General features: G+C 48.0%; 1 protein-coding gene across 1 annotated transcript in view; it reads right to left on the minus strand.

Moving 5' to 3' along the window:
- The window catches only part of LOC144798398 (cytochrome P450 2C8-like), a 640,773-nt gene that overhangs the window by 520,880 nt on the left and 93,329 nt on the right, over positions 1-26,564 (minus strand). Inside the window, exon 2 of the mRNA XM_078669253.1 lies at positions 15,357-15,519. Coding sequence (XP_078525379.1) covers positions 15,357-15,519 — 163 coding nt within the window. The remainder of the gene's footprint in view (positions 1-15,356; positions 15,520-26,564) is intronic.

Genomic DNA, 26,564 nt, shown 5'->3' on the forward strand with positions numbered 1-26,564 from the left:
AGGTTGGAGAATACACACATCATGATCTTCCCGGATTATAGCCAGGAGGTGCAGAAGCAGAGACGGTCCTTTGACTCAGTGAAAACCAAGCTCAGATCGATGAACATTACCTACATGCTGCTCTTCCCGGCAAAACTTAAAGTTATATACCAGGAGAAGGCTATTTTCTTCAACCACCCGGAGGAGTCATGGCAATGGCTCGAAGAGAGACCGATACTCAACGGCAGGGAAGCTGCGAGGCGGGAGGAAATGGACAGAACTGTGCGAGAAAAGACTCAATGGAGTCTCCCGAAACCACAAAGGCAAAAATCTACGAGGATGCGCTCTCGTGCCTCAGGTACACCCTACCGAGCACGCACAGCGGCCGGAAGCAGGAGGGGGAGGTCGGAGTCACTGGGAGCCTCCGGTGCGACGGATCTGCTACTACAAGGTGCACACAAACAGGTCTGTTCGGAGGGGGACGGTGAGGATGAAGCCGAACCTAGAGACTCGGAAGCGGAGAACGATGCAAGAGACACTCGTCGGAGCTCCGTACACCCATTAGTGGCGGTGATACGGGACATGGAGCAAGATGCCTCGGACAAATGTAGTGGGTCAGACACGGCCACACAAGACTCCCACTCTTGAAAGAAGCTGAAGTAGACTGGATCAGACGTCGGCCGGAGCACACGTTGGCACGCAAGTGGTCACTATCCCCTGTTTTTTTGTTTTTCTTTACCACAGTCTTCCTATCTTTGTTTGGGAAGTTGTTCTCAGTTTAAAATTCCATTCAAGTTTCACTATAACTAAATAGGGGGCGGGTGTGGGCGGGCGACAGACCGACTCCTACTGAAAGCTCGGTCCTCAGAGGGGATGAGTCTGGATGGGGAAGGAGGTGGGGAGGGGGGAGGATCGCTGGGGGGGAACAGTTACACATGTTGGGGTGGGGGGGGAGGCGGGGGGGAAGACAGCCACAATCGGAGGGATTACAGTACAGACGCCGGAGTCCAGCACAGACTCGAACAGAACATGAATACCGCACCACAACATGGCAGGTACATTGACGACACCACTACAAGATGGTAGCGGGATATCGATCCTCTCATGGAACGTGAATGGCCTGGGTTCAAAGATAAAGAGGGGCCTAGTACATGCGTATATTAAGAGAGTGGCGCCGGATTTCGCCCTCCTGCAGGAGACACACCTTAGGGGCGAAAAATGTAACTTCATAGCTAGAGGGAGGTATGTGGTCCTAGCCCACGCGGGATACACCCAAGACTCCAGAGGAACTGCTATTCTGGTGAATAAAGCCTTCCCCTTCAAAATAACACGTACCTGGAGCGATCCACAAGGGACATATGTGGGGGTACAGGGAGTATGGAGGGGACACAGATGCACAATCCTCTCAGTCTACGCCCCACCGAAATTGCAGGCACGCACATACAAGGCGATAGCTATGATCCTCATGAACACTGCAGACACACTACAAATAGTGGGAGGTGACTTTAATGACGTTATGTCGGAGGAACTGGACCGCATGGGGCCAACACGCAGGGGGGGGCGGAGACGACACTTTCACGATACATGACCAATCTGGGTCTCACAGACGTGTGGAGATGGCGACACCCCACGCGTAAGGATTACTCCTTTTACTCTGGGGCACATAGAGTGTTCTCCAGACTGGACTATATTTTCATGGCCAGGCAATATCTCACTGCGGGCGATGAGGCGGGGTATAAGGCACGGGGCATCTCGGACCACTCTCCATTATGCGCTAAGGTGGGGGCAATCAGAGGTAGGACAGGCTCAGAATGGCGACTGGCAGCTTGGGATCTCCAGAAGCCAGAAATTATAAGCGGAATCAGGGCAGATGTCAAAGTGTACATTGCAGAAAATGAAGGCTCAGTTGCCTCTGGAGTGACCTTTTGGGAGGCCATGAAAACGGTCCTGAGAGACAGGGCGCAGAGTCGGCTGAGGGAGGACCGTAGGAAACAGCAGGCAGTGATAGTGGGACTGGAGGCCGAAATTCTACATCTAGAGGGAGAATACCAGACACGTACAGACGACGGTACTTTGCGGCTTCTGCTGGACAAGCAACGGGAATATAGAGATATAGCCTCGAATGAGGCGCGGACGCAGTCGCTAGCCACCCTGCATCGGCTCTATGACGTGGGCGACAAATCAGGCAAGCTCCTGGCGTGGCTCAGTAGGAAGGAGAGGGCAGCCAGATGGGTGGAACAGATTAGACGGACAGATGGCGTCATGGTGTGTACCGAACAAGAGATAGCTGATTTCTTTGGGTCGCACTATGCAGGATTTTATGCTGCGAGAGACCTCGGGACGGTTGAGGTCGCACTGCACTATATGGAGGGAATTGATCTGCCTGCTCTAGCCTCCGAATCCAGCGCAGAGTTGGAAACAGATATCTCACTAGACGAGATCTCCGAGGCCATAAATAAGCTCAAAACAGGGAAAACGCCGGGTCCCAATGGATTCCCCGCTGAATTTTTTAAACGTACAGCAGATCTGCTGGTGCGACACCTGAAGGCCCTCTACACTGAATCATATCAGGAGGGACGTCTACCACCCGACCTCGCTCTGGCCACCATAGTACCGATCCACAAACAGGGCAAGCCCCCTGAAGACTGTGCTTCATACCGCCCCATTTCCCTCCTCAACATTGAGGTGAAGATCCTGGCTACCATATTGGCGACGCGCCTGAAGTCGGTGATCCCAGATCTCATTCACGCAGACCAGTCAGGTTTCCTTCCAGACAGAGCAACTAAACTAAATTTGAGACGCACACACAATTGGTTGCAGGAAGTCAGACACAGAAAGGAACCCCACTGGTTTCTGTCCCTGGACGCAGAAAAAGCATTCGATGCGGTACATTGGCCGTTCCTTTTGGCAACACTGCAGCGGTTCGGTCTTGGCCCAAAATTCCAGGGATGGATAGAGTTAATGTATGCAGCTCCGACAGCGCGGGTTCGTGTCAATGGCAGACTGTCCAAAGACTTTCGGGTCTCCAGAGGCACGAGACAGGGATGCCCATTGTCCCCCTTACTGTTCACGCTCACGATCGAGGTGCTAGCCGCCAAGATTAGACAAAACCCCGAAATACACGGCTTCTCTGGGGGAATAGCCGGGATAACACAGGAAAAAATATTGTTGTATGCAGACGACGTGCTGCTATACATAACGAACCCAGAGGTTTCGATCCAGGAGTTATTTGGGGAACTGGAGGGCTTTGGCGCAAGAGCGGGACATACTATCAACTGGAACAAATCTATCCTCTATGACCCAAGTGGCTTGGATAGGTGGGGGACCCTACCTGACCAACTGCTCACCACTTCTGAGGGGTTTCAATACCTGGGAGTATATATTACATTAGACAAGGTGCTCTCATTTCACAGAAATGTGGAGCGAGTCATGACTGAGGCGGTAGAGGACATGAACAGATGGAGACAACTGCCGCTCACCCTGTTAGGAAGGGCCGCAATGTACAAAATGATTACCCTCCCTAAGTTCCTCTATGCCCTCCAAAACGAATATTACCCGCTCCCAGCAGCCACGCTATCCAAAGTCCATGCAGACCTACGTTCCTTTCTATGGCTGGGGAAACAACCGCGTATAGCACTTCAGACGCTCCAACGACACCAATATAGTGGTGGGATCTCCCTGCCTAATCTGGAAGCATACTACTGGGCGGAGCACCTGACGCCAATCAATGAGTGGATCCATGCCCCGGCCGACCACCCGACCTATGCACTGGAACGGCAGAAGCTGTCACCACATAGTGTATACCACTATCTATACGGGGGTAAGACACGAAGATCGCTTCTACCGGCAACACTGCTCACACTACGGGCCTGGACACGAGCGACAAAACGTATGGGATGGGATAAGAGGCCGACTAGACAGACGCCGTTATGGCAATGCCATTGGCTGACGGAATTTAAAAAGCTGAGAGGTTTCCAAAGATGGGATGATATAGGTATTTCACATATTGGCGATGTCATATATCGGGTGGAACTGAAGTCGTTCGACAGGTTACAACTGGAATACGGACTACACCGATCACAACTCTTCAAACATACACAACTTGCCCATGCATGGAGAGCCCAAAACATCATCCCCACAGATCTGCCTGACTACGCGCCACTGGAGGGCAGGCTCCTACAGGAACAGATAACACGTCAGGCGGTCTCACTCACATACAAGACACTCACTAACAATATGCTAGGGGACTTAACGAAACTTAGAAGGGTTTGGGAGGCGGAGGTAGGCGAGATGGAGGACTTGGATTGGGAGATGGTCTTGATGCACCCTAGAGAGGTGGCCATAAAGTCACGGTTGAGGCTCATCCAGATGAACGTGCTACACAGGACTTACTTTGATAGAGTACGTCTCCTCAAAACCGGGAAAATAACAGACCCCTGGTGTCTCAGATGTCTACAACACCCAGGTGACTTTTACCACACAATATGGTCATGCGACACTATACGCACATACTGGAAACACATTTTCGCGGAGTTGGGGGAGGTCCTGGGGATAGAATTGGAGTGCGAACCGAAATTGGCGTTGTTGGGCATGACTAACGAAATAGATCTACCACGCAAACACCTTATATTTCTAGTTCTGGCGCTAGTGGTGGCCAAGAGGGACATCGCCAAACATTGGGGAGCCGCGGAGCCACCAGACATAGAGGAATGGAGAAGGGGCCTAGATCTATACATGGCGGCAGAAAGGGTGACATATAAGGCGAGGGGGTGCCCCAAAAAGTTTCAGAGGGTCTGGGCAAAATGGAGACAATACCATGGTTTAGAGGGAGGGCAATGAGGTATACCAGGTCGGTCGTGGTAGGCCTACAACGGCAGTGGGCTTGATTTCACAACGGCAAGGACATGAATGGGGAGGTGTGCAACTTCTAGAAGACATCTTAAAAGCAAAGTCGGAAAAGGTTCTGTTTATTGGGGGGAAGTGCGGAGACGGGGGGGGGTGGTAGAGGGTGAAAATGTGGCTGTGGGGAAGTTCCACCGAGGACTATGCGGCAAAAGGAAATAAGGTGGAAACGAACTTGTTGAGGGTGTGTTATGCAGTTACACTGAACATAGTTGAGGGAGGGGGGGAGGGTATTATAAGAAAAATGCAGGGTATCGACTCGACATTGATGACACGCACTGTTGCGGGTTATATAATGTTTAATTGACTGATTACAGCTGCGCCGCCCGGCCTCCGGGTTGTGGGCTGATGGGCCGTGTCTATAACTATCGCCTAGATCAGTGCACAATTGTTGGTCTGAAAATGCGGCCCACGGGCGAAGAATATATGTGTGTGTACCTGCAACAAAAATAAAGTAAAAAAAAAAAAAAGATTGCCAATTGGCAACGGCTAACAGGCAAGATCAGTACACATAAGGGATTGAAACAAGGCTGCGTACTGGCCCCCCATCTCTTTAATCTGTTCATGGCAGACTTAACCACAAGGCTGGATGGGATTAACGCCCTCCCACCGCGGCTAGGAACACTACGGCTAACACATCTCTCCTATGCCGACGACGTGGTGCTTCTCAGTCAGACAAAAATAGGTCTGCAGCGCCTCCTGCACGAACTGGCTGAATATACAAGGCTGAATCTTCTTGAAATAAATACTCAAAAAACAAAGATCATGATAATAACTCGCCTACGCAAAGCACAATCATTTTTTGTCCTAGATAGCAAGAAACTGGAAGTAGTGCATAGCTATAAGTACTTGGGAATACAATTGGACAGACGCCTTAACTTCTCCCAGCACTTCGACGTCATCGAAAAAAAGGGAATGGCCCTGTTACACGCATTCAACAGTACTTCTAAGCAGCTAAAAGGCCCCCTGTTTAATCCACTCCTGACAGTCATCAAAGCCAAACTACTCCCTACCATAGCCTATGGCAGTGTGTTACATCATGGGAAAAGTGCACAGCTTCTAGACAAAATTCAAACTAGAGTCTATAAGCGGGTATTCAGCTTACCGGGTAATGCTTCTCCTGCACAGGTCCGACTTGAGTTTGGCCTACAATTTCAAGAACTACAAATAAAATACGAGACAATTAAATTCTAGTACAACATCTGGATGAACAGGGAAACAGAAATCAACTCTGCCACGTGGGAGGCCATGCATAATAGTCCCAATTCTCAGTACACCAAGTTTCTAAAATTGTCTCTCATCACAACCGAACTTGCTTCGTTATGGCAAACCAAACTCCCGGTATCTTCATTTAAGCAAGTAGTCAAAAAGGCGGCAAACAGGCATTCGCTGATCAACGACAAGTCAATCCTCAGTCACCGTTCGCATGCCTGGATGATAATTCAATCGTACAACACATCCAAACCCGCAGCCTATCTCGGATTCCCCTTTTCATCATATCTCAAACTGAAATACCTCAGCTTAAGGATGGGTAACTTGCCAACAAATGCCGATCAACCGGATTGGGGGCAATCAGACTCCAAGGAGTGTGAATTATGCAGGGCTGCAAAACAAGACCTCATCCACTTATTTTGCATCTGTCCTGCATTGGACCAGGAACGTCGGCACTGGTTAAAGGCGAAGTACAACGAACATGGAATACGCACCTGCCGCTCAGCTATTATACAAGTCCTGTGCTCAACAGACCCACAATTAATCTGCAGATCAGTTAAGTTTGTTTTGAAGTTCGAAAACAAAAGAGGTGTCACAGAAAAGAAACGTTATCAATCCTGAACTCGTGTTACATAAAGAACCCATAAGAACTCTGTATCCGCAACCATGTAAGAAGTTCACGTTGTAACATAGAGAACTAATAAGAATTCTGTAACTGCAATCATCCAAGAAGCCGTATTGCCATCCTCTCCCTGTCGAAAGTCTCCGATAAACATGCAGTAGATTGATCTACACTTTCCTCAATCTTGAGATAAGTAGAGTTGCACCTGCCGTTTTTCACTAGTTAAGGGATTTACCTAAATCGAGACTAAGTTTGTGAAAAAAGGACATTCTCTGTATAGAACTAACACAATATCGGATAATGTAGTTCAGTATAAATTTCCCTAACATGTAACATATATTTTATCAATGTTTATAAATTTGAATCTCGCACGCATATTGACCAATTTTATATGATGTACTTTTACTTTTGTAATGGTTTTAATTAACTAAACAATAAAAGTCTGTTACTTATTAGAGGCCTGGCCTGCATCGGGTGCTGCATGTGCGGGGAGAGCACACTGCTGGTGTGCGGCCGCCGAAGGACAGACTCCCCTGTGCGGCTCAGCGGCTCCAGTACTGCCAAGTATCACGCATCAGGCGTGACGCTAACGCATTTCAGTGTGGTGTTCCGCAACACCGCACTGAAATGCATTGTCACGGATTTTGCCCACTGAGACTGGCTGCACTCTGCTGACAGCTGAATCTGGCTACCATAACGCCAGGGTGCTAGCGTGCGCGCTGGGGCCTCTGACACCTGTGTGCACCGGCTGCTCTGCTGAGCGCTCGCTACCCACAGACTTGCTAGCAGGACTCCAGGAGACTCTAATTGACATGCTCATGCTGCTCTGGGAGTGCTGGCCAAATGCTTGCTACAATGTTGCAAAAACTGTCATATGCCAGGGCAGGCTGCTGCCTCTGGCTGCATTAATTCCCGCCCAGCGCTGACCACGTGACTGACAGTGAGGGTCTCTGAGAAGAGGAGGGGGACTCGACCGACTGGAGAGTTGGGCTGCTCAGTGTTCTGGGAGAGTTCTGGGAGAGTTGTGTGAGAGTTGTGCTGCTCAGTGTCGATACGATGTCCCCGTCGGCCGTCCCAGAGACTGAAACTAGTTGCGCTGGCTGCCGCAGCCAGCCTGAGCTAAGTGCACGGTAAATTATTTTACCCGGCCGTCGCTGGGCACCGGCGTGGCCGGGAGTGCACTGACTGACTGTCAATATGGACGGTGAGACTCAGAGTCTCACTGAGGGAATATCGTGGCACAGCGCAGCATTAGAGGCCTGGCCTGCATCGGGCGCTGCATGTGCGGGGAGAGCACACTGCTGGTGTGCGGCCGCCGAAGGACAGACCCCCCTGTGCGGTTCAGCGGCTCTAGTCTGGGCTCACCGCTCCGTCACTGACCCCCGCTCGGCTCTGAGACAGCCAGGACTGATTGCCTGCCACAACCAGTGGAGTGCCAGCTGCAGCAGTCACTGGACTCGACTCTGTCTGAGACTAGTAGCAGAAGTTGAAGTCTGTTCACAACAGTAAGTACTACTACGTCGTAATTCTTTCTGTTACGGCGGCCTAACCTTTTGTGTATTGTGTTTTCTCTTGTCACACACAGCTGCACGCACTGACGGAGTTGAAGTTTTAATACAAAGCTGCCAAGGTTTCAGATTGCTATGTGTGACATTTCCATAATTTTTTATATTTATGTGTTACCCTCATCTTCCTTACTTGATTTTGCTCGCAAAAAAATGTCACTCATATATGTTGAAATGTCACTCATAATTACACAGAAATTATGAAAATGTCACACATAGCAATCTGAAACCTTAGCAGCTATGGAGACTGCCCTACGTCTGCCTGCGTGGGACTTGGAAGGCCGATATCGCCGGAGGCCGCGGCTTACTCCGAGCCCGGAACAGAGACGACGCTGAGAAGAGCTACGGCCAACTGGGCGCGGCCGACTGAACCCGTGAGTGATGGCCTTGAGACTGCGAGGGAACACTGATGAGGTGAGCGACCGGGCCCCTAGCTGGGAATTGTGGGGGACCCCTTCCCGCGCCGTACCTGGACTGAGGGAGGAGTGCTTGACTCTGCTTGGGTAGCCTGCTGGTGGCCTGAGAGCCTCTGCTGTGGCCTATCTGGCCCCCCGCAGTCGGGCAGCTGAAGAGGAACCGTGAGTGGAGCGGTGGGGCACCCAAATGGAAGCCCTGAGGAGGCTTGGACCTGCTATGGGCCTGCAGCTGGGCCCCCTTGCAGATACATTAGCAAAGGAGAAGCGAAGAGGAGCACTCCAGGAGACCTGCACAGAAAACATATGGGGATCCTGCAGCGCAGTGGGAACTAGGAGAGTCCTGCCTACCGGAGCACCTCGCTACTGGCTGGGCCTGTGTCTGGAGGGCCCCCGTGGTGGTGACGTCTAGAAATTCCCTGATGAGAGGCTCTAATATGGGGAATGACCCCCCAGTGTGTTGACGTACAGGCAAGAGGAGCCACATAGTGAAGTGGAGTTCTACACATCAGCGACCCTACCCAGCTACTCTGCCCAGACCACAGTAGACCTTGTGGTTGGGCAATGAAAGGCCACCATCGCTAGCACAGAGGAGCCCTTGGAGTGACTGGGGCCTGTATTTTCCTGCCAGTGTGGGGTATCGCTGAGAACCGAGGCAATGAATGCATAGCTGGGGGCTGACCTGCTTATCGCCCCCTACGTTCAGGAAGAGGGAAGAGGACAGCAGTAACCGTGAGACTGGGCTGGAGCGGAGAAGAGAACCTGAACTACACCGTCGGCCTGGTGGGGAAAGACAAGCCCACCCACGCGTCCAACCCCAACACGATTAGCCGGTGTACCACCCAGCACCTTCCTCTGCACCGGATCAAAAGGCAGTCAGGACAGGATGTGGATAGTGAGGCTGATAACAAACCGACTCAAGCAGACATTCTGGCGGCCATCCAGGGGACTAGAAATGCCCTAGAGAAGCAGACCGAGACGGTCTCAATAGATGTAAATCTACTCAGAGCTGATCTACGAAAGGTAGCGGACAAAGTGTCTACAGCAGAGGCAGACATTGTGCAGCTGCAGGGAGAGCTGGTGGCCCTAAAGTAACAGGTGACCAAGCTTACCAACACCACAGGGGCGCTGGAACACCGAGTCTAGGAAACAGAAGGCCAGGCCTGTCGCAGCAATATCAGAGTCCTGGGGATCCCAGAACGTGCCGAGGAGTGCAAAACTGAAGGCTTCCTAGAACATTGGATTCACACCAAGCAATGCCCCAGGGGGCTCTCGGTGGTGTTTGTGGTGGAAAGGGCACACAGGGCATTGATTCCTCCGCCGCCCTCCAGGGGCCCCTCCCAGAGCTATATTTGCTAAAATCCTAAACTACAGGGATAGAGACTGCATCCTTCAGGCTGCACGAGAAGCCCCAGACTTAGCCTACGACCATACCAAGGTGTTGGTATATCCCGACAACACCAGGCAGGTCCAGGAGCAGGGGAAATCATTCCTGGGAGTTAAACAGAAGCTCCGAGTGTTGCACCTGCAATGTATGTTACTTTACGTCGCCAAACTGAAGGTGATCTCACAGGGGAAGGCCCACTTCTTTGAATCCCATGAGGAAGAGTAGGAGTGGTTGGAAATCCGAGGGGACACTCTCCCCCCTGGGGAGCGGAGGGGAGCACGAGCCAAATGGTGATCCAGGCCCCTGAGGTCTCGTAGAGGCTGCCAGAGGAACCACTCAACAGACGGAGACCCACAGAAATGACAGAGAATCATGGTGGATGACGATGGGACTATGCAGGTGGGGAACCCGGGCTTGGGTGCCCCCCCGCTGCAGACATCGGCCGAGATTCCTGACCAGGAACTCGTGCCTGATACCCTACCCCAAACGACTGATGTGATTCCAGAAACTGTTATGACTCAACACTTTCTCCCCTGGAATTGGGTTGATTGTCATGCCTTGCTTCACTGGACTTACAACTGGTAGGCTAATCTTCAAAGCATTCCCAAGGTACATGCGGGTGTATAAGCAGTGGAGGGGTGGGACGTGGGCCCTTCTGGGAGGGGAGGGATTTGGGGCTCGGCAGATACACTGTGGTTACGGGGCCACATGGGGAAACCAGGGACATGGGGTGACTGTGTCAATCCTGGAAGTGGGGCAGAGCATTCCCCATATTGAGACCAGTGGCTGGGCAAGGCCGGGAGCCAGAAACTGTATGGGGCATGTTCTACGGCCACTGTTGGGCTGATGGGGTGGCTGTGCACGTTCTGGCACAAGCATGGGCAGGGCATACACGCATGCACTGTTGCTGCTCATTTGCCCTTGGGTGGGGTGGATGTTGGGGGGGTTGTTCGCATTCTGTGTTTATGTGTTAGTGTAACAGCATACAGCGGGTAGGCCGATCACGCACGAGAGGGAGCAAAGCAGGGACACACCAACACAATACATCACAGGGACAATGGGGACTAGGATTATGAGCTGGAACGCGAGAGGCTTGGGCACTCGCACTAAGCGTTATAGAGTCCTCTCATTCCTCCGGAGGAACCACGGATTGATGGCATGTCTGCAGGAAACTCACCTCGAGGAAGCAGGAGCTCAGAGATTACCGAAAAAATGGAGGGGACAGATTTTTCCCTCCTCATACTCTACCTATGCCAGAGGGGTGCTGGTCTGGATGGCTCCTGGGGGATGTATGACGTTACAACGCATACTTTTACAACGCCTACCTTTACATCGCAAGTTTAACAACACATACCATTACAACGCATAATGCTTTTGGGCGCTGGATAGTGAATAGTTTAATTTACTATTCCAACTCCAGTCCCCGTGGATAGTAGGGAAGGTGTTGGATAGTACATTAAACCTATTCCCTATCCTAGAGCGCCCCCCAGTGCTATGCGTTGTAATGGTTTGCGTTGTAATGGTAGTTCGTTGTAAAAGTTTCGTTGTAAAGGCTGTATACCCTCCTGGGACCCCATTTGTCCTACAATACATGGAGGTGGACATTAATGGAAGATACATTCTCCTCAGAGCTAAAATAGATTGGAGAGAGGTACCAATACTAATATCTATGCCCCAAATGTGGACAACCCGGACTTCTTTCAGGCCCTTCAGTAGCTCTTGGTGTCAAATAGGAGGTGCCGCTTATCTGGGTGGGTGACTTCAACTATGTGTTGGACCCCACCTCGCAGAGGGACAAAGCCAAGGATGACGGAGAAGCTCGGAGAGGTTATGGCATACCTAGGGGTACAGGACATGTGGCGACAAAGACACCCCACCCAGAAGCTATACACCTGCTACCCCCCCACTCACATCACCCACAGCAGACTAGACAGGGTGTTAGTAGCGAACCCGGATCCTGATATGTCCTTTGCAGTGATCCATCAGGCCTGGGTCCTTTTCGGACCACTCCCCAATCGCATGCAAAATTGAATGGGCCCCGGTCCAGCGTCCGAGGGCCTGGAGGTTGCAGGCGGAGACACTGAATGACACCCTGGGTAAGCAACACATTGACGGAGCCCTGACTGACTACATCACACTGAACTGGGAGGAGGCGGCCTTATCGAGGGTCACAAAATGGGAAGACCTAAAGGTGGTGGTGAGAGGAGCCTGCATTATCCAGAGCCCTTTTACAGGTCTATGAGGAGGCATTAGAGAAGGGTATACTCCCACCTAGTATGCGACACAGCGAAATATGTATGATCCTGAAGCCGGGAGGGAACAGGTACGCACCTTCAGCATACCACCCACTCACCATGATAAATACGGACACTAAAATTCAGTGTAAACCGCTATCTTCCCGCTTAGGTCCACACATGCATATCTCGTGCATGAGGAACAGAGCGGCTTCATCCCAGGGCGTAACATAGCAATGAACCCACGCCGATTAAACCACATCACGCATGAAGTCAGAAGCCGAGCGAAGAATTGGTACTCATGTCTATAGACCTGGCTAAGGCCTTTGACAAAGTAGACTGGGAATACCTCTTGGAGGTCCTCAGGGCTGTGGGAAAGGGACCTAAAGTTCCCCGGCGGGTCCAAACATTGTACAGTGAACAGCGTGCTAGGGTAAGACTGAGGGGGGCTTGCTCGGAGGAGTGGGTGTTGGGACTAGGCACCCATCAGGGGTGCCTGCTCTCACCCCTATTATTCGCCTTGGCCATTGAACCATTGGCAGCACGAGTTAGAACAGAACTAGACCAGTGGGGTGTTGTGGTGGGGAACACAAATCATATTGTCTCCCTGTATGCAGATGATGTGCACTTTTATCTAGCATGCCCTGTGTAGACTGGTTCGGGAAGGTCTCTGGTCTGCGACTTAATCACACCAAATCATTGATTTTCCCACTGGCAGGCAAGGCGGCAGTGCCTCTGGGGGACTTCCCAGATTTAGGGCTTAGATGGGAGTGTGCAAGCTTTAGGTATCTGAGGATCCAGATCAAGCTTAATATTGCGCAAGCACTTTCCCCGAATCTGGATATAACAATTGCGCCACTGCAGAACTCTGTGAAGTTCTGGAATACCCTACCATGTCCTTAATGGGCAGGCTAGCTATTTTAAAGATAGTCATGCTCCCTAGGTGCCTTTATGCGCTCCAGAACTCGCTCACCCCATCCCAACACTAGTTTTCAAGCAATTGAACACGATCCTGATTTGATTACTGTGGGCGGAGAAGAGGAGTAGAGTAGCTCTGAATACCTTAACAGGTAAATATGGGGAGGGGGAATGGAAGCCCCACGATTCAATTTATACTACTAGGCCATCCAACTATAGCACGTGGCACGTTGGCTAGCGGAGGAGGACAATTGGGAAAAGCGACTGCTGGCTGGTAGCGCAGACCCAGGAGACCTCCCGGTAGCACTGAGAAGGGTAAGGGGGTGGAGGGAAAATACCCATATCTAGTCCGACAAACGGCAAGCATTTGGCAGCGGTTTGTAGAGAAGGTTCTAAACAGAGCACCATTTCATAGAGAGCTGCCGATCTGGATTATTGCCCCCATTAGAGAGATGGAGACACACATATCATGTCAGGCCTGGAGGGATGGTGGCTGTGAGGTTCTCGCAGACTTATTCCCCAATTAGATTTTTATAACATACGAACAGGCATGCGAGAGCTTCGACCTTGGGCAGAGTCACTATCTACAACATGGGGGGCTCCAGTGGGTAGCTAAGATCACCTGGTGACAATACCCAGACATTTCACAACCGACAAATACACTAGTTATACTGAATACATGTGGCGCAGGTCGCAGGTTGATATCCCTTCTCTATAATGCCATGAGACAGGACTCTACTGCACCTTCACCGCCGTCCAGGGCAGCCTGGGAGATGGACATCAACACAGAATTAGATGAGAGGGCCTGGGGGAACATCAGCGATCTCACACACACAGTCTCATGTAATGCAAGATTTAAACTGACACATTACAATTTCTTACACGCGACTTATCTTACGCTGGCGCAGCTGAGACGTATGTACCCATCAAGGATGGTAAATGCCCTAGGTGTGCTGTGACGGATGCAGACTTTTTAAAATATGGCGCGGGAATGCCCTATGGTGAGACGGTTCTGGACAGGGGTGACTGATGGGGTGCGCGCAGTCACTGTCCTACCGTTAAAGGAGGAACCACTGCAGTGTTTTCTGGCCGATATACGCAGGCCTAAGGAACGGAAACTGTCCTATAAATTGCTGCAACTGATGTTAGTGTTGGCCAGACTAAGGGTGGCCATAACGTGGATGGGGCAGAGAGGTCCAGAAATACAGGTGTGGATTAGAGATATCAGGGAATGGGCGCTAGCTGAGGAAACGCACCTGAAGCACCCACGAAAGGATGAAGGACTACAGGCAGACTGAACAGAATGGAGAGAGCTATGTGCTGCAGGGATCTGACAGGACAGACAGGGTCCGAGCAAATCACAGCTGAGGGTGCGGCTAGCGATACAAGAGGGAAGGATCATCAAGAGAGTGAGAGACTGGAAATCTGGCTCTTATATGCACACGCCCAAGGCAAAATAGTTTAAAGTGTAGTCCTATATGGTACTGTGAATTAAACTAACACTTCTGCGGATTTCGAGAGATGTAGTGTGGACCCAAGCATTACAATTCCATTCTTAAGGGACCTACAATTTGCTGTACGCTGTGATGTTGATGTTTTGATGTCGTGTAAAAAAAGAAAATTCAACTATCAACACTTACTTTAAAAAAATGCTAATAAATGCAGTAATCCAGATTTTTCTCAAGAGCCTACCACCTCAAATCCCAAGGGTTTCCGTATACCAAGGTTGCCCAGTTTTGAGTCCACCTTATTCCTCTTTCATCCTCCAACATATATCACCTGTCTCTTGATATCACTCTTGCAACTTCTTTTTCATCACTGCTTTTTTTAAAACATGCAATATTTCCCTACCATTCCCTTCCTCCTTATTTCTCCTTTTTCTGCATTTTTCTCTCATTATGTGGGTCGAAGTTTGGTGATAAAAAATAAGCCCTGGCCCCTAAAATGAGCGATAGTGCCCATCTCCTACACCCATTGGCATACATTATGCACTGCATTTCTACTGTTTTGTATAGGATCTATGAGGAGCCTACAGCCCACATTATGTCACAATTCCTCCTGTCCCATACATTATTTCAGACCAATCCATGTAATCCTGCACACCTAAGTATACCCCTTATGTACCTTTCCTCTTAGATGTGGCATCAGTGATGGGGTTCTCAGGTCTGTCAGCAAATTCCTTTCCTTTGGTCACCAAAACCTCTTTTACAGCTTGAAGTCCATGCACAAACACAACTGGAACCGTTCCAAAGTATAAGCTGTAGACAGGGCCATACGTTCCTGAAAACTGAATTAAAACGGGAACAAGCTTAGAATACAACTAAACAGGCACATGGGAAGTCTACCAAAATGACTTGCTTTCAGACTTTACTCAAAACCGCCTTAAGGTTTCAGCAGATGCAATGTCCTACAACAAGGTTTGACAATATAAGGCTGGAGAAGTCTCTGACACAGTTCAGAAGTTATAGTTCAGGTTTATTAGAGTTTGTTATGCAAATCATCAGATAGATACGTTTTCTGTCATACTAGTCTGGTATAGATATATTCATCCTTTTTAGGTTCAAACTAAAAACAGTTCTAGCAGTCTTGCAGGACCCCATCTTTACTAAAAACAAAATCATACATAAAATGCATTCATATATAGGAGCTCCTACTCAACACTCTCTCACCATTGGTCCGTTGACATGTCACTCAAATGATATTCCCTCCCACCCCAACAGAATATATAGATCAACAGACCAGCCCACTCCAACCACTGGGTGCACATGCACAGATACATCGAAAAAAATAGTTGTCCAAAAAGAGATATTGCTAGACACTTGCACTTTCCAATGTTTAGTTCATACACTTTATTTGTTTTTGATAGGAAAATCAAAGAAATGTACTTTTTTTTTCTTCTTTATTTCGGTTGAGACATAACCATAAAAGACATACATACAAAGTTTAAAAAGAAACCCAATTGTCCATTCCGGGCCATTTTCCCACAATTCATTTAGACCAATTGAAATTCATTCACAGAATTTGTGATTATAAAACAATAAATACATTTCTAAATTTAAAACCATAGTTCCATTCATCGCTATTAGTAAAATATTTACAATCACAAATTAAAAATAAATATTTCATTGGAATATAATTTACATATGTGTTATTACTCCCTTTCCCTAATAAAATTTAGAAAAAAGGGTCAACATTTTTATGATAATTACATTATGTAAAACGAACTGGAAGGCATTACAGCTTAAAACCCCGTCTCTTTCGTACAATCGCCACAGAAAAGAGGTATCTGCTTACAATAAAAGCCATTGGTTGCATTGTTTCAGTTCTAAGAATTCTTTCTGCCTCACAATAACGCCTAGATCCCAGGAGGCGTCAGATGGGTTTTATCCACTGTTTCCTCAAGTATGTGTATGCAGAACAAAAGAAAATTAAATGCGCTTCATCCTCTCTGGCGCCACTGCCACTTAATTCACATCTAGCCAGATCATGCTTCCCTACATTACCCTCATGACATGCCCATCTCGCGATGTTAGCTTTGATTTGCAATATGCCATATCGAACCTTTAAATACAGTGATTTGGCTAGGCCTGGTAGAATATCATCCATAAAGGTTTGAATCTACTCTCTGTCTTCATTCCCAGATACTTGAGAGTTAAAAACCCCAAGTCCAGGTTGTGTAATTTTAAATTTAAGACAACCGCCCAGTATCGTTCCTTTAGCAATTTTTTGCAGCTCAAAGTAAGACCCTCAGGATCCACCCAGTAGTGGCTCAGCCCCAGCTTGAACAACCAGTCCTTGATATGGTTTAACTATACCAACTTCGTGGTGTTTTTTATCTTCATAATTTGTTTCAGGGCTTCTCTGTAGTCTACTAGTTCATCTGTTGACCGCACGCAAACCCAATACAACAGGGGTCGTAAGGCTGCATGGTCATCAGCGCGATGAATGTCCAGGTCCATTTTGAGTGGGAGTAGGGGTGTGCACCGTGGAATCGCTAGGATATTCCTGAGAAAGGTGTTCTCTTGAACCATAAAGGCGTGTTTAGCAGCATGGCCCCATAGCTCTGCCCCATAAAGTGAGGCCGATTGTGCTTTATGCTTATACAACATCAAAGCTGGAGTAACAGCTTTGGAGTATCTATTGTAATACCTAAGTAATTAAAATTCTGAACATGTTCAATCGATTCAGTGTTAACAGTTAATGTCTTTTTAAAAGTTCCATGGGGATTAACCGCCATATACATAGTTTTAGACGAGTTAATCTCCAATCCTTTAACGTCACAGTAAGACCGAAAAGTATCTAGTAAGTTTTGCAATCCTTTGGGTGTCTGTGAAATTAAAATGGTATCATCTGCGAATAACAACGCGGGCACATGGACACCACTCAACTTGGGAGAGTCATGCTCGCAGCCCAAGAGGCTGTCTGGTATATCATTAACATACAAGCAGAACAATGTTGGTGCCAGCACGCATCCTTGCCTGACACCTCTATTTATAATAATACGATCTGACAATTCTCCATTTGGGCCCCATCTCACCCTAGCGTAGTTGGCCTCGTGCAGCCTGACAATCTGTCCAAAAATTTCCCCAGGAACACCCTGGTCCCTCAATCTTGACCACAGTAAGTTTCTAGGGATCAGGTCAAAGGCTGCCTTGAGGGCCACAAAGGCCACGTACAAGTGTGCCCCCTTTATTTTAATGTATTTCCAGATCATGCATAAAAATCTGAACACCTGGTTGATTGTACTAATCCGTTCTCTAAAACCTGCTTGGTACTTGGATAGGGTGCTAGTCTCCTCAATCCAAGAACTCAGCCTATTTAAAACCTGCCTCGCGAATACTTACTGTAGAACGTCAATTAGACTAATTGGTCTATAGTGGGCCAGATTCGTATGATCCCCCTTTTTAAAGATTGTTACGAACTCGGCGCCCCGCCACGTATCGGGAATAGGGGCACCCTTGGCAATATTGTTACAAAGGCAGTTAACATATGGGGCCCATAACATGTTTTCATGCTTCCATAGGTCCCCCGGGATCCTGTCCCGTCCAGGTGCCTTTCTCGGTTTTATCGCTTTAATAGCTTCAATCGTTTCTGACAAACTAAAAGACAGGGGTGTAACACTCAGGTTAGGTCCTGGGTCATCATTAATAAAAATAGATTCAGTATTACTAGGGGAGTATAACTTTGAAAAATAGGAGACCCAAACATTTGCTTCAAGGAACCTATCCCTGCTGGAGGTTCCACCTCCAGAGCCCTTGGCAATCAGACCCCAGAATAAGGCCTGGTCATTTGCCTTACACGCCTCCAATAGTTCAGACCAGTTTTTCTCTTCCCAGCCTTTCTTTGCCTTAGCTGTTAAGCTCTTATAGCACCTCCTTTTCTCCCTCAGTGCTTGCACGTTGTTGCTCTTTGCAGCCACTATAAGTTCCTTTTTGGCATTTTGGCAGCCTTTATCATACCATGTATCCCCCTTCGCTGAGTTTAAGTGTCCCCTTTTTATTCGCTTATTAATTTTGGTCAGCAATTCCCCCAGTCCTAAAGACATATTTCCATGAATTTGCATAATGGGAATTTCCTGTACTGGAGAATTAATATACGGGGAAAACAAGTCAACATACAGCTCATAGATTTTTTTAACAATAGTATTGTTTCCCAGTACTACAGGCCACTTCAGTGCTCTACGGTTGTATGAAGTCAAAGGATCAATGTCAGTATGTTTAGGACAATCTCTCCCCATAGGCGACAGATTAAATAGTGACATAGTAAGCTTCAAGCTAAGCGGATAGTGGTCACTCTCAACACGATTCTCCACTACAAGGTCATTTACCTCCGACCAGAGAGAAATTGACACCATAACACAATCAATGTGGCTATTGCAGATACCCCGCTTAAAGGTTGGCCGACTTGGGCTGTCTGATGGCAGACGCCCATTACAAGCGCGTAAGCCATGCGTAGTAGTCAGACGCAGTAACTGTGCTGCCACCACTGAGCATGGCACCGCCCGGCTGGTCTCAATTCCCGGAATATTTTTAGCGCTGTCCTCTTGCTCAAAGATGCTTTCTAGGCCTATTATCGGCTCAAATTTATGATTAAAATCCCCCCCAATAATTACCAACGTTCCCTGATCGAGCATAGAAATAATATTATCTAATTGCTCGATGACTTTTGCTTCTTTGTGGGCTGCCAGAGGCCTACTGTAAATGTTTTAGATGCAAACTTCTCTTTTATCTGGGCCAGTAAACTTAACTCCCAGGATATCCAGGCTGTTGCAGTCAATTTGCTTAAAATGTATTCCTAACGCAATTTTTGTCCATACCGCAAGACCTCCCGAGGGTCTTCCTTTTGGTGCAGCAATTGCGGGTACGCAAAATGATCTATAGCCAACTTTAAACTGGCTTTCAACAGCCCATGTTTCTTGAAATAGTATAATTTCAGAATCATCTATATAATCCTGCCATGTGTGGTCACTTAAGTTCTTTTTGATACCTGCTATGTTCCAGGACCTCAGTTTGGCTAAGTTCTACCCCTGTGACTAATATATTGCCTATTGGACTTATATTATTGGCTTCTGCTGCCTGTACCACCTCAGTACTAACATATTGGGCACTATTTTCTAGAACATCACCTTTAGTTATATCTCTCGTTTTATCTAACGGGGGATATGGGAAAGGTACATTTACATGGGGTATTATATGCGCACAACTACTCCCCCATTCTTTCCCATCAAGAGATACAGTGATCGTAACCTCCTTATTTTTGTCAATATCCCGATTTAAATCCTCTCCCGTGCTGTGTAGAGTCAGTCAGTCTACACCTTCAAGGCCAGAAAATAACTCAAATCGATTTAAAGCAGGGATGGTATAATAGTTCCTGGGCTCACCCTTGATCCCTACTCGTTGCATCCCAAAGGGATTATAATTAGACGATGCCATGAGTGGTGGACGATAAAAATAGGTCAAATCGTGAGTATGTATGTCACTCCCATCACTTGGATAAAGACGGTCACAGATGTACCCGACTACCCTTCGATCCCTGAAATTAACGATAACAGAGTCCCCAGCTATTTCCTTAGTTCTATGGCCGACCCAGATGACTCTCCGAGCACACAAAATTTCCCCATCAATGTTACTCGGGAGGGGTCTATTCTTATTTAACCAAAATAATAATTTGTTTTTCAATTCTGGGTAAGTTTCTGTTTTATCGCTCTTTAGTTCTGGTACCCCTGTAAGAACCACCACATATGGAAAGGAATCCGGTGGCAGATCAATGCGATTTAAATCAGTTTTGCTCTTTGTAGGATTATTAGGTTCCCTTACTCCCACTGGTTTGTCCTTATTCTGTCCCCTGGTTCCATCTTCATTCATCTGTTTCTCCTCCCTCACCCCTTGGGAGCTTCTTGCTAGTTCCCTTATTCTACTTTCCAGTGGTATGGGGGTTTGGTTTCCACTACCAGGTTCCACCGAAACTATCTTGGTTGCCATCGGATTAGGTAGTGAGATTGTTCCCACTGCTAGTGCAGTAGGTCTGTTTGCCTCACCCGTAATGACTCTCGCTGAATACTCAACCAATTTTTTTAACATACCAGATTGCTCAGTAGTGTTCAGCTCAAGTCTCTCCAACCTTTCGCTAATTACTTTTATCCTCTACAGTAACGGTAAAATTAGGAACTTTATCATTTGTTCCATTTGGGGCATAAATCCTTCAGGCAATTGGGCCGAAGGAAGGGTTAAGTCAACCAACCTTGATGACGAGAGAATTAAAGGACCGGTGGATGACAATTCTTGGTGTGGTGATACACTGTCTTGGGGGGGTCACAACCTCTTCAACAATAATATTAGTATTATTGGACACTTTTGCGGTTTTTAACATCTTTGGACATCTCCCATTCTGAGCTCCCCCTCCCAGATTCCTTTTGGCAGTGGTAGATGGTCCTGTAAATTGCTTGGTCTTATGCGTTTTCATACTATTTTTTACACAGGACCTTGTCGAGGAATGTGATAGAACATTAGTAGGTCCTTCCTCCGTGGCCAAGTTATTCGCTAGACCAGGTGGCGCAACCTCATTTAACACTAGATCAACTCGTGCACTCCCCACTTCATATTCAGTACTGCCTCTCTCATTACTATGTGGGGCGGCAGTAGCTTGCCCTTCTAAGTGATTTGGCGAAATTACCGACCTTATAGGTCCTAAAGATGATCGTCTTACATACATTGGTTCCAGAGACAGACGATGTTCTGTCAAGGTTATTTCATGCTCAAGAACCGATTGTGCCCTCGTAATAAACTGGTCAAGTGTTCCGCTTATGGTACCCCCCGCTGCAGCCCTCCTCCCCTTCACAGCACGTGTCGCCATAACTATACAAAATACAAGTAGTTACGCCCAGTCCACTTCCTAATAGGGAGATAAACAGCCAATCTAAATACAATGTTCTAGCAAAAGAAAGGGTATATAGATTCTAATCTCCTTACAGATCTCGAAATGTTCGGGGGATGGCCCAGTCCAGTCTCCTCCAGGCTGCGATGGGCGCGGACGGGCCGGCCCTTGGCACGTGCTTCGCCCTGCTGGGATTAAGTAGCGCCTCCTGGCGCAAAACGGTGACTCTGGGAAACTGAGTCCCGGGCGCCTCTCACCGCGTGTAGCTGGCGGCCGCGGTGGTAGCGGCAGTAGCGGCCCACCGTGGGCTGGTGTAGCAGGCTGGCGTCAGGGCAGCAAAGGTCAGTTAAATCAGCAAGGCAACATTGGCAGGGACCCACGCTGCGGGAGCCCTGGAGGGATTAAGTAGCGACTCCTGGCGCAAAACGGTGACGCGGTTGGTGTGCGCCCCGGGGACTCTGGGAAACGGAGTCTCGGGCGCCTCTCACCGCATGTAGCTGGCAGCCGCAGCGGTAGCGGCAGTAGCGGCCCCCCGTGGGCTGGTGTAGCAGGCTAGGGTCAGTGCAGCAAAGGTCAGTTAAATCAGCAAGGGGGGCTCTCTTCTGCCAGTGACACACGCCGTGAGGGGAACGGCAGTTTGTGGCGCCATCTTCACCCTTCGAGCACCGTGAGGGCAACGGCCGGGCTAGTATCGCCCACGTGAGGGACTACATTTCCCAGGTGCCCCGGAGGCAAGCGGCGCACCTGGAGCGTCATCGCCAGCGCCCGGAGGCGCCATTTAACAGCAGAGCGCCGAGCGCTCAGTGGGGGCTCTCTTCTGCCAGTGACACACGCCGTGAGGGGAACGGCAGTTTGTGGCGCCATCTTCACCCTTCGAGCGCCGTGAGGGCAACGGCAGGGCTAGTATCGCCCACGTAGGGACTACATTTCCCAGGTGCCCCGGAGGCAAGCGGCGCACCTGGAGCGTCATCGCCAGCGCCCGGAGGCGCGATTTAACAGCGGAGTGCCAATCGCTCAGTGGGGGCTCTCTTCTGCCAGTGACACACGCCGTGAGGGGAACGGCAGTTTGTGGCACCATCTTCACCCTTCGAGCGCCGTGAGGGCAACGGCCGGGCTAGTATCGCCCATGTGAGGGACTACATTTCCCAGGTGCCCCGGAGGCAAGCGGCGCACCTGGAGCGTCATCGCCAGCGCCCGGAGGCGCGATTTAACAGCGGAGTGCCTCTCGCCCCGCGAGTCGCGCGCGGGAGCGCCCGGGCTAAGCCCGGGACAAGGGCGGGGCAGTCTGTGCAGTCCGGGCAGAACGAGGCAGGGCCGGGCCATCCCCCTATGAAGTAAGATCCCTGCATTTGTAATATTACATTGTTCATGTCAATTCGGTTCTAAAATACGGAAGTACATAGAAATTTTAAATTTGTTGTTACAGTTTCCCTGCTCCGTCACTAGTTATGGCTAAAAACAAAATAACAATGGACAATTACCTAGTGAAAATTGTGAGCAAAATTAACAATGATAGAAGGAAGTCACTGGGACGGGACAATTTACCTGAGTCAATAACGGCGGTATTTGATGCCAGTGGTGGATCGGATTCACTCCAGCCTTCCACTACTGACGTCATTCCCAGCAGCTTTATAGTAGAATCCCAGGAGGTAAACTCGATAGATCAGGACGCTTTGGATGATGATGCACCTGGTGATCCTATGGATCCTACAGATGTTTCCACTCACTGCTCTCCGGTCAAGAGAGCAGTAAGAAAATGTAGGAAAACTGCGTCCAAAAGGGGAGGAACACACCTTAAGAGAAAGCCGGATACAACCAAGAGGAGTACTCCCAGCCATAAGGGAACTATGACCACTGACATTGGCATTAACACAAACTCTGATCTTTTAGAACACATTTCTAAGTTGCTGGAAGTCAAACTAGAAGTACTTGTCAAGCCTTTAGTGGCAAAAATCGATGCACTCATTAATGAAGTGACTAGACTGGGGGAGCTCCTAAACCCAACAACCAATGGTGAGAATCCTAAAAAGCGGGACAGGAATGTTTCAACTGATAATGTTGTACAGCCACTAATGGTGGGTGAATCAAATATGGCTACAGCTAAGGCGACGAGTGTTGTGGATGGTCAATCTATCCAGACTAAAGCGACCTCAACAAATATGGAGGGGCCTCCTATCCCAGTAAGGAGAATACGATCAGTTAACCTCCCACCAGCTTGTGAACCGTACGTCGTTGTACTTTCAAATGTCCCACCTGTACACCCAACTGAAGCTAATTTCCGCCAGGAACCACACGACTTATTGAAGCATAAAACTGTCTCCTGGCTGAACCAAAAATGTGGGTTCCCGATACATTTCTCTGACCAGATACTTTCTACTAGACGAGCACAGTGGATTGGAAATGCGAGGAAAACCTGCAGGGGTGACTGTGTTATTGTTAATTTTAGACACCCCCAGCATGTTGCGACTGTATTACTTAGAGCTGCCTCTTTAAAGCAGGGGGAGAACAGTGTGGGTGTCCACCCCCTGGGATATTTTTATAGCCAACTAGACAAGGCCCCCCAACGTAATAATCCACCAAAGCCTTTTAATTCTTATGGGAGTCCAATCCTTGGGATCACAACGCACAACAGATACCAGGCACTGAGTGCGATGGATCAGAATGATTGACTCCCATTGATTGACAGAAATTGTCTGGGGACTACCCTAAGCAATGAAGTAGGTAAACCAAATATGACTAGTCTAGAAGCTGATTATTCGCAGGAGCAGGTAGTGGTGCATACACTTAATAACACTGATAGGTTAACACACAGGCCTGTTCAAAGGGCAGCTGAAATGGATAAGATTACTAACTGTGTTGGTGATATTTGTGACACCCTAGACGAGGGGATTACATGCCAGTTAGACAGGAGTGTGCTTCAGGGTTCTAACATAGCAAATATTACTGTGAATGAAATATGTAGTCAAGCACAATCCCTGGCCGCTAAAATCACACAAGACCCACTGTTGGATGTACCCTCACCCAGTCCCAGTGTAAAATTAATATCATGGAATATAGCGGGGCTAGCTAAGAACCTTCGGGACCTCGAGTGGTGTACTTACATTGAGGATTACAATATCATTCTCCTTCAGGAGACTTGGTCTTTAATAGCTCCACACAGGCTTGGGTTTAAAACCTTTAGCTGTGACGCAATTCCCTCAATAAGAGGAAGACCATCAGGGGGCTTGGTGATCTGGATTAAAGTTAATCTAGAAATAGAAGTTACCCCTTTAAATATCTCTTCCCCAGATTTGTTAGGAGTAAAAATGGTGACAAGGGGGAATGATATTATATATCTAATAAACATATATAATAGGCCACAGGCAACAAATTAAAGAATCTAAGGTAATATAACTACTAGATACCTTCTTAGATATCTTAGGACCCAATGCCCAAGTGATAGTAGGAGGGAATTTTAATTGTAAATGTGAACCGGTATTGGGCCTGGACAACTTACTTGAAGAGCAGGACACTGCAAATGATATTCCAAACTTGGATGTTAACGGGCCAGTTAAATGCACTGTAGCGGTAACCCAAATCTTCCAGTTAACTGTAGGTCATGAATTAAGAGCTGTAATGGCCGCCTACAGTCAGATAGACCGGCAGCCCCAACTTTCTGCAAAACAAATTGTAAGACACATATAGATTTTATATTGGTCTCCTTGAGCTTATGGTACTTACTTATTGACCTAAAAATAGACACCAGAACCGAGAGTGATCACCTCCCACTCCAATTATGGGTAAATCCACAACCTTTTATATCCAATCGAGATGAGGAGGTTGCACGAAATAGCTTCTCAGGGGAACCACAGATATCTAATATTAGACGTGCACTAAGATGGCCCAATATCTTGTCTAAAGAAGATGTAATGATAAACATCTATAATACTTTTTCTGATCCTGTTACATCGTGTAAGGATCCCTTATTGGGTAGCCAGGGTGTCTTAGACCTTCACTATAAACTAGTTGATGCTCTAGGCCCTCTCTTGAGCAAAGCTTGCAAAGGAGAAAAGACCCCAAATCACTTAGAGTTGGTCAACCCCATGTACAACAAGGAATGTCGCACAGCAAAATCTAATCTCATTCAGGCCGTTAAAACTAAAAACTCCCATTTTATAAGAGAATGCAGACATGTTTATAATTTTGTCCCAAACGAAAAAAACTTGGGATGATGCATTATGGGAAGATGTACTAATAGCAGCCAAACTAAGAGATCAAGGCACCTTTTGTAGCTTACTATCGAAAGGGAATAGGAAGGGCAGATCACCCAAGGACGTTTATTTAGATGAAAAAACTTGGTGCAACCATTTTGGTAAACTTTACTCAGAAGATGCAGAGGGGTTGCACATACAAAATCCAGAGCTCAATCTAGAGTTGAGTATTGTGCCATTAACATTTAGTATAGAGGAGACTATGCAGGCAATACAAGCTATTAAGGCGGGCAAAGCTCCAGGACTGGATAGGATTCCTGGAGACTTACTAAAACACGATGTGGAAGTATGGGGACCGTACATCAATTTTTTTATGTAATTCTATAGTGGCCGGAACACCAATCCCTGAAAGTTGGAAAGGGGCAGAAATTGTAACAATATTTAAACAAGCATTTGCAATGCAATAGGTTTCGTAAATGACAATGCCTATTTTTGTTTAAAAAAAATAAATAAAAGGCATTGTCATTTACAATGAAAATAGCCTAAACTCGCGTAAATGCGAGACCTATTGCAAATGATTTTAGCTTAAAACTGAGCATGGGCCGCTTCAAGGACACCGTGCTCTTTTTTTTTTTTTTACTTTAACACTGAGCGCGGTGTCCTTGAAGCGTGCAGCGCGCTCACTATTAAAGTTGAAAAAATAATAATAAACAGAGCGCGGTGTCCCAGAAGTGAAAGCCACGCTCAACATGAAAGTTAAATATAAATA

Source organism: Lissotriton helveticus, chromosome 12 (assembly GCF_964261635.1).
Source record: "Lissotriton helveticus chromosome 12, aLisHel1.1, whole genome shotgun sequence".
NCBI lineage: Eukaryota > Metazoa > Chordata > Amphibia > Caudata > Salamandridae > Lissotriton > Lissotriton helveticus.